The 20391-nt window shown below is 57.8% G+C and overlaps 2 protein-coding genes across 2 annotated transcripts; one reads left to right on the top strand and one right to left on the bottom strand.

Moving 5' to 3' along the window:
• Positions 1 to 4446: 4446 nt before the first annotated feature.
• GDF15 (growth differentiation factor 15) lies at positions 4447 to 14878 on the top strand. Its single transcript, XM_032711673.1, has 6 exons — positions 4447 to 4630; positions 5393 to 5506; positions 8551 to 8776; positions 12199 to 12673; positions 12940 to 13351; positions 14021 to 14878. The coding sequence occupies exons 1-6, from the start codon at positions 4447 to 4449 to the stop codon at positions 14812 to 14814; spliced, it is 2205 nt and encodes a 734-aa protein (XP_032567564.1). The 3' UTR covers positions 14815 to 14878.
• A 1328-nt stretch (positions 14879 to 16206) lies between these two features.
• LRRC25 (leucine rich repeat containing 25) lies at positions 16207 to 20203 on the bottom strand. Its single transcript, XM_032712368.1, has 3 exons — positions 19033 to 20203; positions 17968 to 18849; positions 16207 to 17138 (listed from the first exon to the last, which is right to left on the bottom strand). The coding sequence occupies exons 2-3, from the start codon at positions 18822 to 18824 to the stop codon at positions 17018 to 17020; spliced, it is 978 nt and encodes a 325-aa protein (XP_032568259.1). The 5' UTR covers positions 18825 to 18849; positions 19033 to 20203; the 3' UTR covers positions 16207 to 17017.
• Positions 20204 to 20391: the final 188 nt, after the last annotated feature.

Here is a 20391-nt window from a genome sequence, read left to right as displayed (position 1 = left end):
GAGAGGACAAAGACTTTTCCAGCTGCAAGAACTCTCAAGGGGGCACCTGTGGATGAAGAGTTTTGGGTAGACCCAGGGAAATTCCCTCTGTTTTCCCTCTCCAGACTCAATCAAAGGAATTCTCCTTCCAATGGAAATATTCTCCCCCTTCAAATCCGAGGTAGCACTTGTCAGACTTTTCTGATTAGTAATTTATTCTATTTAATATTTTGCTGAAATCTTCGTGGTTTGATGCATTTTATTTTTTTTTATTTTTGGTGATTAGTTGAGCTACTTATCCCGTAGTTTTATCCCTTTGTTGGTGGGAATTTTTCCTCCTGGGGGTTTCTTAGCTGCTAAACTTTGGGAAGGAGGAGTATCCACGTATTCCAGGAGCTTTGGTGATGGAGTAATTCCCAGTTAAACTATTTAATTTTCCCTGTAATGTAGCTGTGGATAAAATGGGGGGGAGGATCAACAGATTAGTGAGGCGACAACAGAATTCCAAGCGTGGAATTGGAGCAGGAGCGGGAAGGGCCGGTTGGAGCTGAGCTGGGTGGGCTCCATGGGGGATCAGTGGGATCCAGGTGAGGTGTTCCCTGTCTATCCATGTCTCCTGGGTGTTCCCACACCCTTTGGAGCCTCGGAGATCCCGCTGGTGGCTCCAAATCCGCCGGCAGGGAGCACAGACAGCAGCAGTTCCGTGGGAAGAGCTTCCCACACATCCTGTTCGACCCCCTATAATATTCCTGGTTTGGGTGCTCTCTTCTATTCCAGGGGAAAATCCGGAGCCAGTTTCCGTGCCTGCTGCTGTCTGAGGACCACAGTGCTTGGCCTTGGATGTGTCAGCGTTAAAAATCCCATTTTTTTTTTTTGGAAATGGTTCACTCTGAACTCTGCTCTTCTGAAGCTCCACGGGATCAGTTCCTTTAGGAAACATAATTTATTTTATACTCTTTTTTTTTTAGGGTTTTTTTTTTTTTGAGAATTAGTCCTGAGGTGTGTTTGTAAAGGGTGTCGTGGTCATAGAGAAATTTTCCTGTAGCGAAAAGTTGGGGCAAAATGGCATTAAACTAATTTTATTTCGTCTGACCTAAATTAAATACTATTTTTTTTCTGGGAGGGGGTGGGGGATTTCAAAGCTTTTTTTTTTTTTTTGTTGAATTCACCAAGCTTTTCCTCTAGGTGCATATGTTTTTCTTTGGGAAATGGGATGTCCAAACTGATGCAGAGCTTCAAAAAGCCGATGGTTTGTGTAATCCTATATTTCCTCCCTCTTCCAGCTCCTCAGTAAATAAGGATTTGCTAATTTGCACTGACTGGGAGACCTGTTGCCAAGCCCAAAAAAAAAAAACCTTCGTGCCAGTGAGTGAAAGTGTAGGGAATTCAGCTGGAGTTGTTCATCCTGCCCCTGTGACTTGGAAAATGGGAGAGCTGGTGGAATTTTAGGATCGTGCGACTGCAAAATTGGGGATACAGAGAAATGAGGGCTGAGGGTATTCGGTGTGGAAGAGAGAATTTAGGGAGGTTCCACTGGATGGGGGTCTGATGTCATTTGTCTGGGACTGGCCAACGTGTTGGGGAGGTTTGGGGTGGCAGTTGGATTGTTCCGGTCGTTAAACGCTGCCGAGGATTTTGAGGAACTCCAGGTGCTCCTGAGCATCTTAATTGGTGGTGCTGCTGTCAGGAGGTGAATTAAACGTGAGGATCTGCTCTATAACCACGGGGGAAAAAAGGGAATTGTGAGCTTGGAAGGTTCTTTTCCTTAAGGATTCACGTGGAGTCGATGATCCTTATGGATCCCTCCCAACCTGAGCGATCCTGGATGTGGTCACAGGGTCTTTTTTTACCTGGTGCAGAAGCTGTTTGTGATCTTTTTTGGAGAGATCTCAAAACCTGGCAGTAGTCACCTTATCTGGAGTATCCCCCAGCCTGGTTGTTTCCTCCCAGGCGTGGAGAAGGTGGGAAAAGGATGGAAAAGGTCGGGAAGAGGGTTTGAGGTGTCGAGTGGGGTTTGTGACATGAGCAGCCAAGAACTGCTGAGCTTCCAGAGTCCTTCCGGAGGGACCTGGCTGGGGTGTTCAGAGTTTCACCAAAACCTGAACTGTTTGCTCTGCTTTCACCCCGAAAAGGAGGGAGTTTTTGGGATAAATGCTCCTTGGAGGACGGTGGAGGTGGAGCTTTGGTTGAAAGCTCAGCCCGAAGGCGTTGGGGGATTCCCACAGCAGGAAAAGATTCCTTGAACCAGAGCTCTGAGCTAAGATTGGAATTATCATCTCTGTAGGGTTTGTGCTGCAGAAAATCAGGTGGAAAAAAAGGGACTCTGTGTCCCAGCTCACCTGGAATCAGGTGTAGATCTAGCATCCAACCTCTCAAGCAGGCAATATTTAACCCAAAGGGGATTATTCCAGGTTTTTATTCTGGAATAAAAACCCAGGAGCTTCCAGGCCTGCACAGACAGCACAGGCTCCCAGTGTGTTGTTGGGTTTGGTAAGGAAAAGCCTAAAAGAAAGTTTAAAATCCACTGAAGTTTCTCAAACAATCTTGAGTTGAGTTGGAACTGGGGGATCTTGAGGTCCCTTCCAACCCAACCATCCTGGAATTCTCTGACCCGTTGCCCTCGTGGGTTGGGTTTTTTATTTTATTTTTGTGTGTCTGAGAGGGAGAAAAGGAATTGCAGGAGGAGGAGGAGGGGGAGGAGCTTCTTCAAACCAAAAAAAAAATGGGAAAACCCTGAAAATGAGGAACTCTGTGACTCCCCACTGCCAAGCTGCAGCAGCAACGACGCCTGGCCGTGGTGGTTTCCTGGTTTAATTGGTTGTGACTCGGGAATCTTTTGGAATTTCTCCGGATTTCTCACTCCCAGCAGGTTCCCAGACACAGCTGCTGCAGAGGGAGTGGTGGTGTCTGAAAACTGCCTGAAATCAGGATGTTTAGACGTGAAAAGTACTCGGTGTGGGCTTTTCTTAATTCAGATTTTGCCCCCCCCCTCCCTACTGCAGACAAAACCATCAGGATTAATTTGTACAGATCCTTTCCCGAAGTAACTTCCTCCCTTTTATCTCCTTCCCTTTAATACTTCATCCAATAATATTTTAATGATTTTAATGTTATTTTAACGATAGGAATTTCAGAGTTGCAAAGGCTCTTTATAACTTTATTGACTTGGATAACCCCCCCCCCCGTTGTTGATACCATAAATACTCGTCTGATGTAGATGGATTTGTTATTTTTGCACCAGAATCCCTAATTTTTGCAGTATAAAGTGCACTTTTTCTTAAAAAAAAAATACAAAAAACTTGTATTCCTGTCTGATGAGTGTCTTATGTGCTGAAAGTGATATTCTGCCAAAGCTCCAAAGCTGAGGATGTTGTTAATTCTTCGAGGTATTAATTGGAACCTGAGACCTGCTTCTGCTCAGTCTTATTTTGAGGCAAAAGCAGGGAAGGAAATGCCTCCCCCAGGGACAGGAATTAAAGATGGGGAACGAAAAACTATCACTGCCCTTAAAACAGAACTCTGTGGTACTTAAATCCTTAACTACAAACCTTCAGGTTTTTCTATTGCACCAGCTTCTTAAATCACAAATGTTACTTTTCGATGATCAGGGAGTGCCTTGTCCTGTGCTGGGAAGCAGAAGGGTGGGGATGGAGATGGGTTGAATCCCCCGAGGTGGGGGGAAAACTGCTGGATTGGTGGTTCCTGAGGATGCCCTTCGGAGGTGGAGCTCTCTCCAGGTTTGCTGACACACCCACAGGGACCTGAGCAAGGGAAGGAGAGGAGGATTCGCCGCTTCCTCCTCACTTCTGGCTCGGGTTGGCCCAATTCCTGAGGTGGTTTTTTTTTTTTTTTCCCCTGTGTCTCCTGTTGTGAAACCCACGGTGTCTGTCTGGGTGTATCTCAGGTGTTCTTCCCGCCTCGTGCTTGTCAGGACTCCTGGAGCAACAATTCCAACCCCCTCGGGGCTCCCGTTCTCATCCGTGTGTTCTTGCAGTGCCTTGTAAACCCAAACCCCCCCCACCCCGTGTGTGTCACGAAGGGCTGTGTCATGAGGGGCCAGCAATGTGCTCTCAGCTTGTACTGCCAGACTGGACTTTGTAACTGAGGATTTAAACCCGTGTTTCAAAGGAAATAAAGAGTTTAACTCTGACTCCACCCGTGGTTTTTTAACCCTGGTTGTTTTTCGAGGTTACAAACCCCTTCCCCCTGTCCCACCCTAAACCATGTCCAAGTGTCCTTTAAAACCCCTCCACGGGGGTGGAAGTGCTTTGCTGGCTGTTTGAAGGGTTCCATCCCTGGCCCTGCTACCCCTGGGCCTGACTGGGAGCAAACTGGGGTGGCTGGAGGGCTGGTGCCACCAGATGGTGCTGCCATGCAGGCACGTTGTGCTTGGTGTCACCCCAGAGTGGGACAGCAGGGGGTTGAGAGGGGGGTGACCCCCTGCACAGATCCAGGTTGGTCCAGGGCATGGGGAAGGTAAAACACCTGGACAGCTCCACCTTGGTCCGGGACAGGGGGAAGGTGCAACGCCTGGATGGCTCCAGCTTGATCCAGGAGAGCCAGAGGGTGCAACACCTCCACAGATCCAGCCTGGTCTGGGATGTGGTGCTGGAACCTGGATCCTGGATGGCTCCTGGTCGATCCAGGACAGGTGGAGAGTGAAACACCTCCACAGATCCAACTTGATCTGGGATGTGGTGCTGGATCCTGGAAGCAGGATCCTGGAGGGCTCCTGGTTGATCCAGGGCAGCCAGAGGGTCAACACCTTCACAGATCCAGGTTGGTCCAGGGCATGGGGAAGGTAAAACACCTGGACAGCTCCACCTAGATCCTGGACAGGGGGAAGGTGCAACACCTGGAGGGCTCCAGCTTGATCCAGGAGAGCCAGAGGGTGCAACACCTCCACAGATCCAGCCTGATCTGGAATGTGGTGCTGGAACCTGGATGGCTCCTGATCAATCCAGGACAGGTGGAGAGTGCAACACTGCCACAGATCCAGCCTGATCTGGGATGTGGTGCTGGAACCTGGATCCTGGATGGCTCCTGGTCGATCCAGGACAGGTGGAGAGTGCAACACTGCCACAGATCCAGCCTGATCTGGGATGTGGTGCTGGATCCTGGAAGCAGGATCCTGGAGGGCTCCTGGTTGATCCAGGGCAGCCAGAGGGTCAACACCTTCACAGATCCAGGTTAATCCAGGATTTGGGGAGGGTCCAACCCCTCCACAGCTCCAGTGTGGTCCTGGGGGCTTCTCCTGGTCCTGACTCTCCTGGTGTTGCAGAGATGGCAGGAAAAGGTGCTGGTTTGTGCCTGGAGGGGGGGATCAGAAAGGAAAACATCCCAGTTCTTCTGGAATTTCTGCTTTTCCTCTGTCTTTTTCGTGGGAATGTTGTTTGTTTTTTTTTTTCCTGAGCTGCCACGGTGATCTTGCCAGGTTCTCCAGCCTTTTCTGGGAGACAGAGCTTTTATTCCCCCCACCAACACCGGGCACGTGCTGGAACACAGGGAATTTGGGATCTCCCTCCAGGTGAGCCGGGACTGGAGCTCCCTGATGACATCACTCCCTTTTAATTCCCTTATAAGGTGACAAACGTTTCCTGCACGGTGCTCCCGGGGGTGATTTCATGTTTCGGGCATGTCATTTTGTGGGCATGTCATGTGTCCATGAGGTCATTTTGCAAACAGCTCCCTGGAGGGACAGATCCAAGGTTTTGCCGGTGCTGAGGAGGCTCTCGTGGAGCATCCCACTGGGATTCCCTGGTGGAGATCCAGATACACACACAGGAGATCCCTTTGGTGGACTGGCCCCTCGTAGATCTTAATTCTTTCCTTTAACATCCTACTCTGCTCCCCCTCTCCTCCAACCTCCAAACCCTTCCTAAACGAGGTGGGAATTTTGGGCAGCATCCATCTGGCAGGCTGCTCCCTCCCCGTGGTTTCCCAGCTTGCAAATAAAGCTGAGCTCAGGCAAAGGTGCCCGGGGAGAGCCCACCCTCTCCTGCAGCCGCTGCTCCCCGGAGCTTCCAGTGGCCTGGGATCTGGGCAGGGGAATGGCTGGAATTTCCTGCCTGCTCCCAGCAGCCCTCGCTGCCTCCGGTGGGGCATGTGCAGGCAGGTCCCAGGGCATGTCCAAGGGCAAATCCAAGGGCAAATCCCAAGCAGGTCCCAGGACGTGTCCCAGCGCAAATCCCAGGGCAGATCCCAAGCAGGTCCCAGGGCAGGTCTCAGGGCACACACCAGGACATGTCCCAGAGCAAATCCCAGGGTAGATCCCAAGCAGGTCCCAGGGCATAAGCCCAGGACATATCCCTGAGCAAATCCCGGACAGGTCCCAGAGCAGGTCCCAGGACATGTCCCAGAGCAAATCCCAGGGCAGATCCCAAGCAGGTCCCAGGGCAGGTCTCAGGGCATAAGCCAGGACACATCCCAGAGCAAATCCCAGGACAGATCCCAAGTAGGTCCCAGAGCAAATCCCAGGGCAAATGCCAGGACAGGTCCCAGTGCAAATCCCAGGGTAGATCCCAAGCAGGTCCCAGGGCATAAGCCAGGACATATCCCTGAGCAAATCCCAGGACAGGTCCCAGAGCAGGTCCCAGGACGTGTCCCAGAGCAAATCCCAGGGCAGATCCCAAGGCATGTCCTAGAGCAATTCCAGGTTAGATCCCAAGACATGTCCTAGGACAGGTCCTAAGCAGGTCCCAGGACATGTCCCAGTGCAAATCCCAGGGCAGATCCCAAGTAGGGTCCCGGGACAGGTCCCAGGGCAAATCCCAGGGCAGATCCCAAGCAGGTCCCAGGACATGTCCTAGGACATGTTCCACAGGGCAAATCCCAAGCAGGTCCCAGGACATGTCCTAGGACATGTTCCACAGGGCAAATCCCAAGTAGGTCCCAGACATGTCCCAGAGCAAATCCCAGGACAGATCCCAAGCAGGTCCCAGGACATGCCCTAGGACAGGTCTCAGGGTAAATCCCATGGCAGATCCCAAGCACGTCCCAGGGCATGTCCAAGGGCAAATCCCAAGCAGGTCCTAGGACATGTCTTAGAAACATGTCCACAGGACAAATCCCAGGACAGATCCCAAGCAGGTCCCAGGACAGGTCCCAGAGCAAATCCCAGGACAGGTCTCAGAGTAAATCCCAGACAGGTGCCAGGGCAGGTGCAGAGCAGGTCCAGGACATGCCCAGCACGTGTCCCACACATGTCCCAGAGCAGGATTCGCTGCCTCTCCCCGCCCTGGGATGGCTCCTGGGGATGAAAAGCCTCCCAGCACAGCCGAGAATTCCCAGTATGAGCTTCCCACCACAGGGACAATGCTCTGCCTGCCTGTTCCCCCATTCCAAGGGCTCCTCACCGTGGCTTCCAACCGCGCTTCCCTTTCCCCGCTGCCGGGTGGTCCCACCTGGATCCAGCCTTCCAGGGGATACACAGGGACGTTCTCCACCAACCTCTGCTGCAGGGTGGGATTTTCTTGGCCAGCTCCCAACCAGCCTGGGGGGTTGGAAAAAATCCCTTCCTGCTGCTCCTCTCCAGCTGCTTCCCGCTGCTGTGGATGCTCCATGCGGGAGCAACGTGCCCTGTGTACACAACCCTTTCCCGAGTCATGCTCCGGTGACTAATTCCCTCCTGACAGGCACGTGGAGCCTGGGCCGTGTTTGGGATCACAAATAAATCCGTTTGTTTCTGCTGGAGGTCGGACTAACGGCAACCTCCTGGAATTCTCCCTCACCTTCCACCCTCATTCCTCGTCCAAAGCTGTGCCTTGGGCTCCAAAAAAAAACCCATCCGGGCTCTTAAAATCCTACAGGTTTAAGGTTGTCCTTCCCTTGGAGCATCTTCCTTGGTAAAAGAGATGCTGTTCTGGGATGTGCCCAGGTTGGATTTGATTTCCTCCATCTATTTTTCCCATCACTTAAAAAAAACCCCAAACCAAACATCCAGACCCTTAAAATCCTTCAGTTTTAAGGAGATTTCAACCTTCCCTTTTTTCCATGTCCTAAGGGTTTCCTTAGTAAAAGAGATGCTGCTCTGGGATGTGCCCAGGTTGGATTTGATTTCCTCCATCTATTTTTCCCATCACTTAAAAAAAAAACCCCAAACCAAACATCCAGACCCTTAAAATCCTTCGGTTTTAAGGAGATTTCTGAGTTGTCCTTCCCTTGTAGTGTCTCCCAAGGGTTTCCCTGGGAAAGGAGATGCTGCTCTGGGATGTGCCCAGGTTGGATTATGTTCCTTTCATCCGTTTTTCCCATCTGCTCCCTGTTGGAAAAATTTTTGGAGGAAGGATTTAGAGCTCATCTGGGTCCCTTTGGAGCCTCGTGCTCCGCTTCTGGGTTCAGCCCCACCATCCCAAGGGTGCTCCCAAAAGCCTTGGTCTGGGAATACCTCCTGGAAAATGGAGGGAAGGGGCTGTTTGGGCACATGGGAGGGCCAAGAGGCATCTCCCATGGAACAGAAGGAGGCTTTTCCCACCATGGAAAAGCTGCTTTTTAAAGCTGCTTCTCAATAACAATCTCAATAACCCACATCAATCCTGCTCGGGTTGAGCTCGTTCCCAGCTGCTCCTGCAGATGATCCGGAATATCCTGAGCTGGAAGAGACCCACGAAACCCATGAAATCCAGCTCCATGAATGCCCCCAAGGTGTTTTTACCTCCCGATGGGGAAACACCATCACAAACCACAAAGCATCCTCACCTGAGCACGCCCGGGAATCCCTGTGTCCCGTGTCCCGGGAATCCCTCCGGGAAAGGCGCTCCTTGGAAGCTGAGAACATCCCGGTGGCGAGAGCATCTCCGTGAGGAGGGTGTTGGTGGCGTGAGCGAGGATTTCCCAAGCCCCATTTCCATTTTCGGCGGTCGGATGGGAGGCATTCCCTGCACTTCCCAAGGCCGAGGGGGGCCGGGAACCCGAGTTAATCGTTGACCGGGAGGCAGGAATGTCTTTGTCCAAGTGGAGCAGAAGTCTCATTTTTGGGAGATGCCGGAAACTTCGGAGCAAAGGGGAGAAAAATATGGCTCCTGCTGGGATGGGGGCAAAAGCTGCTTTGTTTTGCTCGTCCTGGCTGTCTTTAGTTGGGAAACATCCAAAGGTCACCTCGGCCTCCACTTCACCACTCCGTGGTGGCAGCAGCACCCAGCGTTGGGAAAACACTGGATGCTGCTTCCCAAACATCCCAGGCCGGCAGCAGAGGGAAAAACCCCATCTCCCATCCCTCTGTGCCCGTCCTCAGACCCAAAACGAGGCAGGATGGAGCCGCAATCCCCCCGTAAATCTGGGATATGATCCACACTGCCGGAGGCCTGGCCGGGTTCTTCCCCTTCCCATGAGGGTTTTCTCACTCTGAATTATCCCTGGAAGTGCCAGAGGTGCTTCCAGCCCCACCTTCCCTTGAGACCAACCCCTAAAGGGCAGCTTGGATCTCCCTGTGGCGGCAGCAGCCAGGCTGCTCTTCCCATCTTATCCTTTGGAAAAATGCGCCGTGGGAAAGCATTATTTGCCTCGTTTTCAGGGGGTTTTCCTCCTCCACCGCCAAACTTGCTCAGCCCAAGCGATTTTGGGGTGCAAGGAGGTCCCTGAAGGACATGGGGAACACCTGATCCGGCACTGTTTGCCTGGCAGTGGGAAGCTCTGGGTGCTGGGAGCTGTAACCCCCCTCTGTGGCTCATGGGGTGATGCCCCCCCTGTTCCCGAGGGGCTCTCGGCACTTTTTTGGGATCCCTTTGCTCGACAGCTGCAAGGAACTGAGAGACCCAAAATCTGGAGGGCGGCACTTCCCCTCTCACTGCTTCTGAAAAGGAACTCTACAAAAAAAACCCACCCCGAGGTTTCTGCCAGCTTGTGCAGCTGGGGGGAATTTCCTGCTTTTGGGGGGAATAGAAGCCCTCTGGAGCCCCCTCATCTGTGCTCTCCCCCCTCTCAGTGTCCCCCCACCAGAGCTGGGAGGGCAGGGCAGGGGCAGCCCCTCGACCACCATCCCAAGGATCAGGGGGAACGATGGATTTTGAGGAGCCCCCCGTTGCACGTGGCGGGTTTGGGGTTTTGTCCTCGGATCCAACACGGCACCGGGAGCTTCTCCGGTCCCGCTCCAAGCCCTGCTCCAGCTGGTTCAAGTTCAGGGCTTCATCCAGCCCACGTTACGTGGGGAAGTGACTCATGCTCATGTTCCCCTTCCTGGGTTTTTCAGAAGTTTAACCTCAGCATTTGCGAGGCGGCTTCTTCCCCTCAGTCTCGGCCATGGGATGGCACCCACCACCCCCACCACGCTTCCCACCCATCCCCATCCCCTGGAGATGGAGAGAAGGGAAAAAGACTATTTGCAGGGAATCATGGAATGGTTTGGCTTGGAAGGGACCTTAAAGCCCACCCAGTTCCACCCCCTGCCATGGGCCAGGACACCTTCCACTACCCCAGGCTGCTCCAAGCTTCATCCAACCTGGCCTTGGACACTTCCACACCTTCCCAGGCTCAGCAGTGCCTGCTCTGAGCTTTCCCTGGACTTCCCAGCAGCCTTTCCAGCCGCTGGATCTCTGTGTGATGCTTTAATCACCGGATCCCCCAATTTCTCTCCTGCTTGATGTGAGTGGAGAAGCAACAGCCCCGTGGCATCAGCTCCTGCTCTCCCTCATCCCATCTCAGGTGCTCTGAGCTCCAGGAGTCCCTGGGAACAGCAATCCCACGGTCTTCCCTGCTCTAGATCCCTGCCAGGTAGGTGGGATCTGCGCCGGGCTGAGGGACCCACAGAGGATGCACTAAGCGGAGAGGAGCCTTCATCCCGCTGGGAAGAGGCGTTGGATAAACCTGACCTTCATAAACCTGACCTTCATAAACCTGACCTTCATAAACCTGACCTTCCGAGGCCAAGGGATGTGCTAACGGCCCGGGAAGAGCTGGGAGGAAACATGGGATGGAGCGGAGGCTGCGCAATCCCCTCTTGCAGGCCGGTGAGGACACGCTGGGACATTTCATCATCGCTCGGTCGGGAATCAAACCAGCTCCCAAAATCCCTGTTTTATGGCTTTAGCCGGACTGTAAATCTCCGACTTCCAGGGCTGGCGCCTTTCAGGGGGGAAAACATCCGGCTCCAGCAGCCTTTGGTGCTCCGGGAGCGGCGGGACCGTGCGTCACTCCGGGATGGGGCTCGCGCCCACGGAGAGAGAACCCACTGCAAAAGCAGAACTTGGGGATTTCGGGGTCTGCCGGATCTTGCTCAATGTGATCGAAGGGGTCGGGGCCTCTTCCCCTGCCTGGACATGCCCAGGGCTCCGTTTCAGCTCTGGATGAGCACGTTTGGCACCATGTGGATGGTGGAAGGGGCTGGTGGCCGGGCTGGCACCTGCCGGGGACACGGAGATGTCCGGAGTAGGGGGGGTGACGTGATGGTGATGGTTCTGCCCCAGAGGTTTGTGGTCCTCCTGGGTGATGCTCCCTCTCCCTTCCTCCTTGGAGTGAGGGGATGAAGGATTCCAATCACCCCAGCTGATAAAATCCCTGGGAGAGGGATCACAGTGGGTTTGGTGCTCTGGGAACTCCCTAAGGATCCACAATGGGAAGATGCTCCAGGAGAGGGGTCCATCCCTGCCCAGCTGCTGGAGGGTTGGGTAATGTCCCCCCCATGGCAGCAGCAGGATGGTGCCCAAATCCACACAGGATGAAGCTCTGGAGATAAACGAGGCTGCAACATTTCCCTGGGAGCCACACATGGGGTTTCACCCGAGCTGGATGCCCTGGGAAGAGAAAGACTCCAGCTCCTCCTCACCCATCCCACTGCAAGGACGGATCCAGAGCTGGGCAGCAGAGCCAGGGCAATCCCCCCCCAACATGATGCTGGTCATCCTGACAAACTTCTCCTTTCCCGGCTTTTAGGGTGAAATGTTTGTTCTTGGCTTTGCCTCAGGCAACCCCTTGAGGAGCCGGGTGAGAAAAGCCCGAGGAGAAGCAGGGGATAAACAGCCTTAAACCACGGGATTACTGCGTGCACGTTCACCCCCTGGCAGGAGCACAAGCTGAAGACCAGGCACTTGGATCAACTTCAGGACGTTTGGGAACGGCCTCGCCTGCCCCGGGAGGACCTGCCCGTCCAACTCATCCCACCGGCGGTTCCTCGTCCGCCCGCTCGTGTTTTTTCGGTCCGAGCATCCCTGAGGAGAGGGCGGGAGGCGGGTGGTCCCGTGCCAACCTCCGTGGCTCGTTCCCACCGTGGATTTTTCTCCTCCCTAGCCCTGGTCTGGCACGGCCGCTGCCCGGCACCCACGTGGCCCCGCCGGATTGGTGGCAGGCTCCGTCCTGCCTGGCTCCATTTGGGGAGGATGATGATGATGTAACCCAGTGCCACGGTTGCTTCAGAAGGACCGGGACACGGGACATACCCACCCCTCTCGGCCACACCTGCACGGAGAAACCGGTGCCAAGCAGCCGGTTTGGTGGGACAAGGTCCAGGGCTGATCCCACTCCTCCCGCGGGAGCGCACCCGGCACGAGCCCGGCAGCCCAGCTCCTCCTCCCCGCCCCATTCCCGCCTCGGTGGGATTTCGGGAAGGGGCTGCGTGCGCCTGGATCAGCCCCCTCGTGTGATAACAGGCGCCGGGGCGAGGCGACAGGCAGGGAAGGTGGCCGAGGATGCAGGGATGGACGAGCCACGCTGGAATGCTGCACAGCATCCCCTCTCCATCTCCCCCTGCCACCCGCTGGGGGAGGTGAGGGGGATTCCCCCAGCCACGGGATCCCCGGGGGGGGAAACGGGAAGCGGAAGATGGTGGAATAATTGTTGCTGAGAAATAGTATTCCAGACTTTCTTGTCCCTACAGCTTCAAACCGGCTTGTAAATCACCCGGGCTCCAGCACTGCCAGAACCTCTCGTGCAAAATCCCAGAGAGGAGAAATTCCTGCTGGGAGTTTACTCTGTCACCCACGGCAGGAGGGCGGGCAAAGTTCGGCTCCTATAAAGTCTGGTCTGGTCCAGTTCATTCATTCCCCTGGCAGCACGTCCAGCCTTTGCACGAGATTCGGGAGTAAAGGCTGCCCCGGGAGCTGCAGGATGCCGAGGAGCGCGATGCCCAGAACGCTGAGGGATGTTTTGGCCACCCTCACCTGCCTCCAGCTCCTTCTGCCCCTCGCCGCCGTGGATTCCCTGCCCCTCACGTGGGACCAGGACAGGCTCCAGCTGGAAGCCGTCAAAAAGGGGATCCTGGAGCGGCTGGGAATGCCGGCTCCCCCCGTCATCCGGCACCAGCCGGACCAGGAGAGCATCCAGAGAGCGCAGCGGCTCTACCAGCAGAAAGTGGCAGAGCTGGCAGGGAACTGGAGCCGGGAAGAGGAGGAGGAGGAGGAATCCATGTCCAGGACCCGGCGTTTGCACCGCCTGACCCCCACCCGTAAGTGACTCCCTGTCATTCCACGACCCTCATCCCCCCGGGACACACGTGTGTCCCAGCGGGTCCCAGCGTGTCGGGCACTGTCGGGACATGACCGGGCATGCAGCACGGTGGCCACGGGCATCCTCGTCCCGCGGCTTCCTTTGCCCTGGAAGAGGGGAGGAGCCGCTGCTGGGGCTGTTTTTGCTTAAAAACACCAAGAGCGGGGAATTTGGGATGGAAGTTTTTAATCGGCGGCGCGGTGGCGGCTCGGGGGGCTCGGAGAGGGGCTCGGGGTGGTTTGGGGGTGAGAGGAGGGGAGGTGCCATCCCTCGACCCCCAGCTTGAGCCCGAGTTTGGGGGGTTTATCTGAATCTTGGGGGGATTTAGGGGAATATTCTGCTCCTGCTGCTTGGGCTGGTGCGGGGACAGCCGGGGAGTGGGGTGGGGGGTGCCCCAGTGCAGGGTACCTGCTCTGGCACCAGCAAAACTGAGACCCTCCCTCTCGAGGGTCCCTGGAGATGGTGGGTCCTGAGTGATCTGAGGGTAGGGATGGATTTCCAGCACCCCCGGGGATTTGGGGGATTCCCCGGGAGCGGCGGTTCGGCTGCCCGAGCGGAGCTGGTCACAAGCCTGGGCTGACGGGAGAACTGCCGGCTCTTACATCAGCTGTCCCTTCTGTCCCCGCAGTGCTGCGCTGGCCGGACATCCCGCAGGGAAACGGGGACTCCCAGGGACACCAGGACCCCCGCGGTCCCTACCGCTACCACCTCCTGCTCTCCCGCACCGAGGAATTCCAGCGGCAGCTCCGGGTGGTCCAGGCGGAGCTGAAGCTCTTCAAGCGGTCGCCGGCGCCCCCCGAGATGTCCCCGCGCGGCGCCTCGGTGCCCCCCCGGGTCACCGTCTACGCCCTGCAGGGGGACGAGGAGACCCCCCAGGTCGTGCAGAGCCAAGAGCTGGACCCCGATTCCCGGAGCCTGGATGTGACAGCAGCCATCCAGCCCTGGGTGGCCGGTCCTGAGGCCACGCTGCGCCTGGAGCTGGACTTCACAGCCAACGTCTCGGCCGCACTGGCCACCTCAGAGGGGGAGACGCTGGTGCTGGAGGTGGAAACCCGGGAGAACACGGCTCGGGGGGCCAGGAGAGCCCGGGGGCTGGAGGAGGAGTGCGGGAAGAGCGATGGGAAGTGCTGCCTGAAGTCGCTGAAGGTCTCCTTCCAGGACATCGGCTGGTCGGACTGGGTCATCGCCCCCCACAGCTACTACATGAGGTTCTGCGAGGGTTCCTGCCCCCACAACTACAAGCCGGCCAACATGCACGCCCAGATCAAATCCCGGGTGCATTCCCTGTCCAAGGCCACCCCCCCTCCCTGCTGTGTCCCTGCTGGGTACGACCCCATGGTGCTGATGCACTACGACGGCGAGGGCAGGCTGGTCTCCAGTGTCTTCGAGGACATGCTGGTCACCGGGTGCCACTGTGCCTGATGGCATCGCCGGTGCCTCCAACTGGGATGTGTCACTGCCCAGGTGAGGCCTCCTGGCAGCTCCAGCATCCCCAAAATCCAGACCCTCTGGCACCAAGGGCCTTCACATCGGACCCAGATTATCCAGTCCCACCCTGGGGCTTTCAGCTCCGTTGTCCAACTCAGCCCTGGGCTCTCCAGTTCTGGATTCCTCTCCGCAACAACATATTCCCTCCTCTCTTTTCTTATTTAAATCCATATTTTGTTTTATTAATCCATACTTCATTTTATCTTCCCACCTGAGATACCCCAAAGGGGCCGGGGTGGGTCTGTCCCTGGGTGTCCACATCCCACTCCATCCCTCCTTCTCTGCTCTTATTTATTGATAGAATAGTAGAATAGATTTATTTATTTATTTCTAATTTATTGTATTTTATAGTGAAGCGACTTTTTTTGGGGGGAAACGAGGGGGTTTTTTTTTTGTCTATTTGTACTTTATATATTTCTATAAAACAGGAAGGATATAATAATGTCAATGAATAAAGTGATGGGAACAGGGATTCTGGCTGCTCCTCCTGCACAGCTGGCTGGGGGGGGGGTGTCTCCTACCAGAACCCCTCAGCTCCTTTGGGATCTGACTCCATATGGATTTGCTGGTAAACCCTCGTGGCTTTCCAGTGCCATGCTGCCAACGTGTCAGTGATATCTGGGCACTGCTCCAGAGACCTTTGAGTTGTTTATGCCCTTGGGATGGGTGTTGGGCACAGCCTTGACCCCCGGGAGGGACGTCCAGCCAGGATGGGGCCGTCACCCGATTTCCAGGTGCCTCCGGCCCTGGGACCACACGGGCACCAAGGGGTGGGGGAAACCCCCCAGGGGGGTTGGGGGCACACAGTGTGTCCCCACCATGGCTGGATGGGGTGGCTGGGCTGGTCACAGCTCCTCTCTGTCCCGTCCCCTCTCCCACTGGGATCCAGGGGTGTCCTGGGCTTCCCGGTCCCTCAGCAGCTGCCGGTGGGGACCTGGGCTTGGGGGATGTGGGCTATGGGGACCTCTGTTCTGGGAAGGGGGGTGTTGGGGACCAGGGCTTGAAGGACACAAGCTATGGAGATGTCCACTGTGGGGACACGGACTTGAGGGACCTGGGTCTTGGTCCCTTGGGACCACCACTTTTGGGACGTGGGCTCTGGGGACCTGTCCTTGAGGGTATCGGTCCCTTGGGACCCCTGCCCTGGGCAGATGGGCTCTGTGGACGTGTCCTTGGGGCTCTTGGTCCCTTGGGACCTCCACTTTGGGGACAAAGGCTTTGGGGACCTGTCCTTGAGGGTTCTGGTTCCTTGGGACCTCCACTTTGGGGACAAAGGCTTTGGGGACCTGTCCTTGAGGGTTCTGGTTCCTTGGAGCCCCCGCTTTGGGAGCTCCAGGGACATTCCACTGGGAAAAGCCCTGTGTCCTGCCCAGGGCTCCCCACAGACCACGAGCTCCATGGGTAATTAAAGACAATTAAACCATTTAATGGGCACGGTGAAGCCTCACAGGGGCCAAGGTGGGGGGGGACAAATGAGGGGACACCCAGACAAGGCATGGGGGGTCCCCCTGTCCCCCAGGCTGCCATTCACCTCAGGGTGCCCAACTCGGGGTCCCACCAGGAGGACTAAAACCAGGGATTTTTCCCTCCGTTCCCCCGAGTGGCAGATTGAGCAGGAGGAGAACGGGGGGCACAGCCAGGCCTGGATGTGCCCAACCACCGGCACGGCCCCGAGCCAGCGCTGCCCCCAGCGCTCCCCATCGGCCCCAAAAGGGGAAGAGGAACCCAAGGCCGTGGTCACCCCCGGGCCCTGCTCCTCCCCGGGGGCCCCGGGTGCGTCCCGGGGCCGGAAGGCTCCGGCTGCCGGCGGATGCGGCGTCCCCGCGGTCGGTGGCCACCGGCCCCGGGAGGAAGTGTCAGCTCAGCCCTGGCTGAGCCCTGCGGTGGGAACTGGGGCCGTGGCAGGGCCTGGGGCTGGGGGGTGTTAAAACCAACCCCCCCCCCAGGGTGGCATTCCCACAGGAGACGTCGCGTGGGAACCACGGCCGTGGGGAAACCCGTGGAGCCGTGGGGAGCGCCCGTCCCTGTCCCCTCTGGGGTGGGGGGACAGCAGGGGAAGAAAGACAGCGGGGGGCAGAGGGTCCCTCCCAGTCCCCCCAGTGTCCTCCCTGTCCCCCCCCAGTCCCTCCCAGTCCCCTCAGTGGTCGGGAACGATGTAAACGTCCTCGGTGGGGCCCAGAGTGTTGGCGTAGATGGGCTGGTCCCCGGGATCAGCCTCACTCTCCAGGAAATAATTCTCATCCTCCGGGACCTGGGGGCTGGGGGGGCAGAGGGGGGGATCAGTGGGGAGTGAATGTCCCAGGGGTCAGGGAGGGAAGGGCTCAGGCCCTGGAAGAGCCTGGGACTTGGAGATGGTGGGATGGGACAGGACAGGAGGGCATGGGGTGGCATGTGAGGGACTGGACAGCATGGCACAGCAGGGGGTGGGATGGGATGGGATGGGATGGGATGGGATGGGATGGGATGGGATGGGATGGGATGGGAGATGATGGATGGATGGATAGATGGATGGATGGATGGACAGATGGATGGGATGGGATGGGATGGGATGGGATGGGATGGGATGGGATGGGATGGGATGGGATGGGATGGGAAGGGATGGGAAGGGAAGGGAAGGGATGGGATGGGGTGGGATGGGGTGGATGGGCTGGGTTGGAACAGGATGGGAGATGATGGATGGATGGATAGATGGATGGGGATGGATGGATAGATGGATGGGATGAGATGGATGGCATGGGATGGATAGATAGAATAAAATGGGGTGGGATGAGAGGGATGGGGTGGACAGATGGGATGGATAGGATGGCTTGGGAGGGGATGGGATGGGATGGGATGGGAGAGGATGGAAAGGATAGATAGAATAGAATGGGATGGGATGGGATGAGAGGGATAGGATGGACAGGATGGGATGGGATGGGATGGGATGGGATGGGATGGGATGGGATGGGATGGGATGGGATGGGATGGGATGGGATGGGATGGGAAGGATAGAATAGAATGGGATGGGATGGGAAGGATAGAATAGAATGGGATGGGATGGGATGGGATGGGGTGCCAGCACAGCAGGGTGGGATGCCAGACCCTCACCTGTACCTCTGTTCCTTCCATCCCGGTGCCCATCTCTGCTTGGTGGCCGGGGCGGTGCCGGGGCTCACGAAGACGTTCTCGTAGTCGGGCACATCGGCGACCTCGGCGACCTCGTTGGTGCCAACCCCGTTGTCCCGGCTGACGTACTGGGGCTGCCGGACGCCCGCACCGGGGTCCTGCTTCCCCCACCCCGCCCCGGCCACCGCGGCCCCCGCCCTCCTCCGCCGAGAACACACCAGGGCAGCGCCCACGGCCACCAGCGTGGCCACCGCGGCCACCGCCCCGGCCACGCCGCCCACCAGCCCCGCGCTGACCCCGCACTCCCGGCCGTGGAATTCCGTGACGTTCAGGGACTCCTGGGGGGACGTGAAGCAGCGGCACCACCGGGTGGCCGGGCGGGCACAGGGGGTCAGGACGGTGCCCACCACGTCGCAGCGGCAGGACACGGTCAGGGAGGTGAGGGAGGGATGGAAGGCGTCGGGGGGCACGGCAGACAGGGGGTTCCCCTCCAGCTTCAGGGTGCTCAGGGCCTTGGCGTGGGTGAAGAGCCCCTCGGGCAGCTCCCGCAGCCGGTTGTAGCTCAGGTCCAGCTTCTCCAGCCCGGGCCCGAGGCGGGATGAGGGGCTCAGGGCCCCGATGCCGTTGTGGCTCAGGCACAGCCGTCGCTTCTGGTAGAAAGGGCCCAAGTCCAGCTCGGCACATCCACGGGTTTTGTTGGTCAGGTCCAGGTCTTGGGCATCATCCCCCAGCACGCCAAAGCAGAGGGACGTGGGGACTGTGGGGCTCATGGGGGTCACAGGGTGCAGCAGCAGCAGCAGCAGCAGCAGCAGCATGAGAGGAGCTGCAGGGACCCCCATGACCCCTCCAGCAGACCGGGAACGCCTGGGTGGGAAACAGGAATCAGGACCCTCGTTCCCACCGGATTTCCCCCTCCCGGTGCAAACCAGTGCAGCCCAGTCTGGCCCCCCCACCCTGCTCCTTCTCTCCCCGGGCTGGGCAGCTCCGGGGGTCCCAGCAGGTCGTTTCCTGCCCCCTCCTCCCCAGCCCCAGCCCCTCCCGACTCGCCTGCGCTCCGGCCGCTGCTGCTGGTGCAGGGAAGAGGAACGGGCGGGTCCGGCGGCTCCGTGTCACCCTGTTAGGGCGTAGCCGGCCCCGGAGGGGGGCAGGGGGGCAGCACCCCCCAACTCAGCACCCCCTGGCCCCGTCGGACCCCCCCCAGTCCTTTCCTGGGGTGCTGAACCCCAGGCTGGGGGTCCCTGGCACCTTGGGAGCATCCGAGGGTGGGGGGCACACGTGGGCACACAGACCCCCCCACTGGCAGCACGGGGACCCCCCTCTGCATGTGAAGGGACCCCAGGGCTGGGTGGTTGGGGGGCTCTGTGCGTGGATGGGTGTCCCTGTCCCCTGGGTGTCCCCATCCTGGTGTCCCTCCCGTGGCCGTGTCCTCCCCGTGGCTGCCACTCGTGTCGGTGTCCCACGTGCGCTGAGTCCACCGTGGTTTTGTCCACTCCTCGTTTCCAAGCCCCTTTGTGCCCACCCCTGCTGTGTCCCCATCGTGTCCCCATCGTGTCCCCCCCGTATCCCCCCGTGTCCCCCCGTGCCCCTCTGTGTCCCGCCGTGTCCGTGTTCGCCCCCTGGTGTCCAAGTCCTTCCATGTCCACCCACCCACATCCGTGTCCGTCTGTCCCTCCCCGCGTGTGAGTGCCCATGCACACTCACGTCCGTGTCCCTCCATGTCCCCTCCCTCACGTCCGTGTCCCCCCTCGTGTCCGTGTCCCTCCCTTGTGTCCGTGTCCCTGTACACTCATCCCCTCCCATGTGTCCACCCCCTCGTGTCCGTGTCCACCCTGTCACCCGTGTCCTTCTACGTCCCCTGCGTCCGTGTCCGCCCCCATGTGACCGCGTCCCTCCACGTCCACCCTCTCCCATCCGTGTCCCTCTGTGACCTCCGTGTCCAACCCCTCGTGTCACTGCCCCTTTAAGTTACCCCCTCGTGCCCGTGTCCCCCCATGTGTCCCCTCTCCTGTCGATGATGCTCCTCGTGTCCGAATCCCTGCGTGCCCACCCCTTTCTGTGTCCCACGCACATCCATGTCCCTCCATGCCCATCCCCTCACGTCCATGTCCCGTGTGTCACATCCGTGTCCCTGTGCGTCCCATGTCCACCCCTTCATGTCCACGTCCCTCCATGCCCAACCTCCGTGACCGTGTCCCCCCTGTCACATCCGTGTCCCTCTGTGTCCCCTACGTCCGTGTCCACCCCTCGTGCCCGCATCCCTCCACGACCCCCGTGTCCGCCTCCACTTTGTCACATCCGTGTCCCCCGTGTCCCACCCCTCGTATCCCTGTTCCCCCATCACATCCCTGTCCCTCTGTGTCCCCTCCGTCCGTGTCCACCCCTCGCGTCCGCATCCCTCCACGACCC

Source organism: Chiroxiphia lanceolata, chromosome 27 (genome assembly GCF_009829145.1).
Source record: "Chiroxiphia lanceolata isolate bChiLan1 chromosome 27, bChiLan1.pri, whole genome shotgun sequence".
Lineage (NCBI taxonomy): Eukaryota > Metazoa > Chordata > Aves > Passeriformes > Pipridae > Chiroxiphia > Chiroxiphia lanceolata.
This window is presented reverse-complemented; position numbering and strand designations above follow the sequence as displayed.

What these genes read in the sequence shown, in the direction of transcription:
- LRRC25 (XM_032712368.1), bottom strand. Translation starts at nt 18,824, where the DNA reads ATGGGGGTCCCTGCAGCTCCTCTCATGCTGCTGCTGCTGCTGCTGCTG. An exon ending in TGGAAGGAACAGAGGTACAG is followed by an intron (nt 17,139 to 17,967) that starts GTGAGGGTCTGG and finishes CTGCCCCCCCAG; the next exon opens with CCCCCAGGTCCCGGAGGATG.
- GDF15 (XM_032711673.1), top strand. Translation starts at nt 4,447, where the DNA reads ATGGGGAAGGTAAAACACCTGGACAGCTCCACCTTGGTCCGGGACAGG. An exon ending in CCGGTGGCGAGAGCATCTCC is followed by an intron (nt 8,777 to 12,198) that starts GTGAGGAGGGTG and finishes TCTCCTCCCTAG; the next exon opens with CCCTGGTCTGGCACGGCCGC. An exon ending in CCTGCCACCCGCTGGGGGAG is followed by an intron (nt 12,674 to 12,939) that starts GTGAGGGGGATT and finishes GGTCTGGTCCAG; the next exon opens with TTCATTCATTCCCCTGGCAG.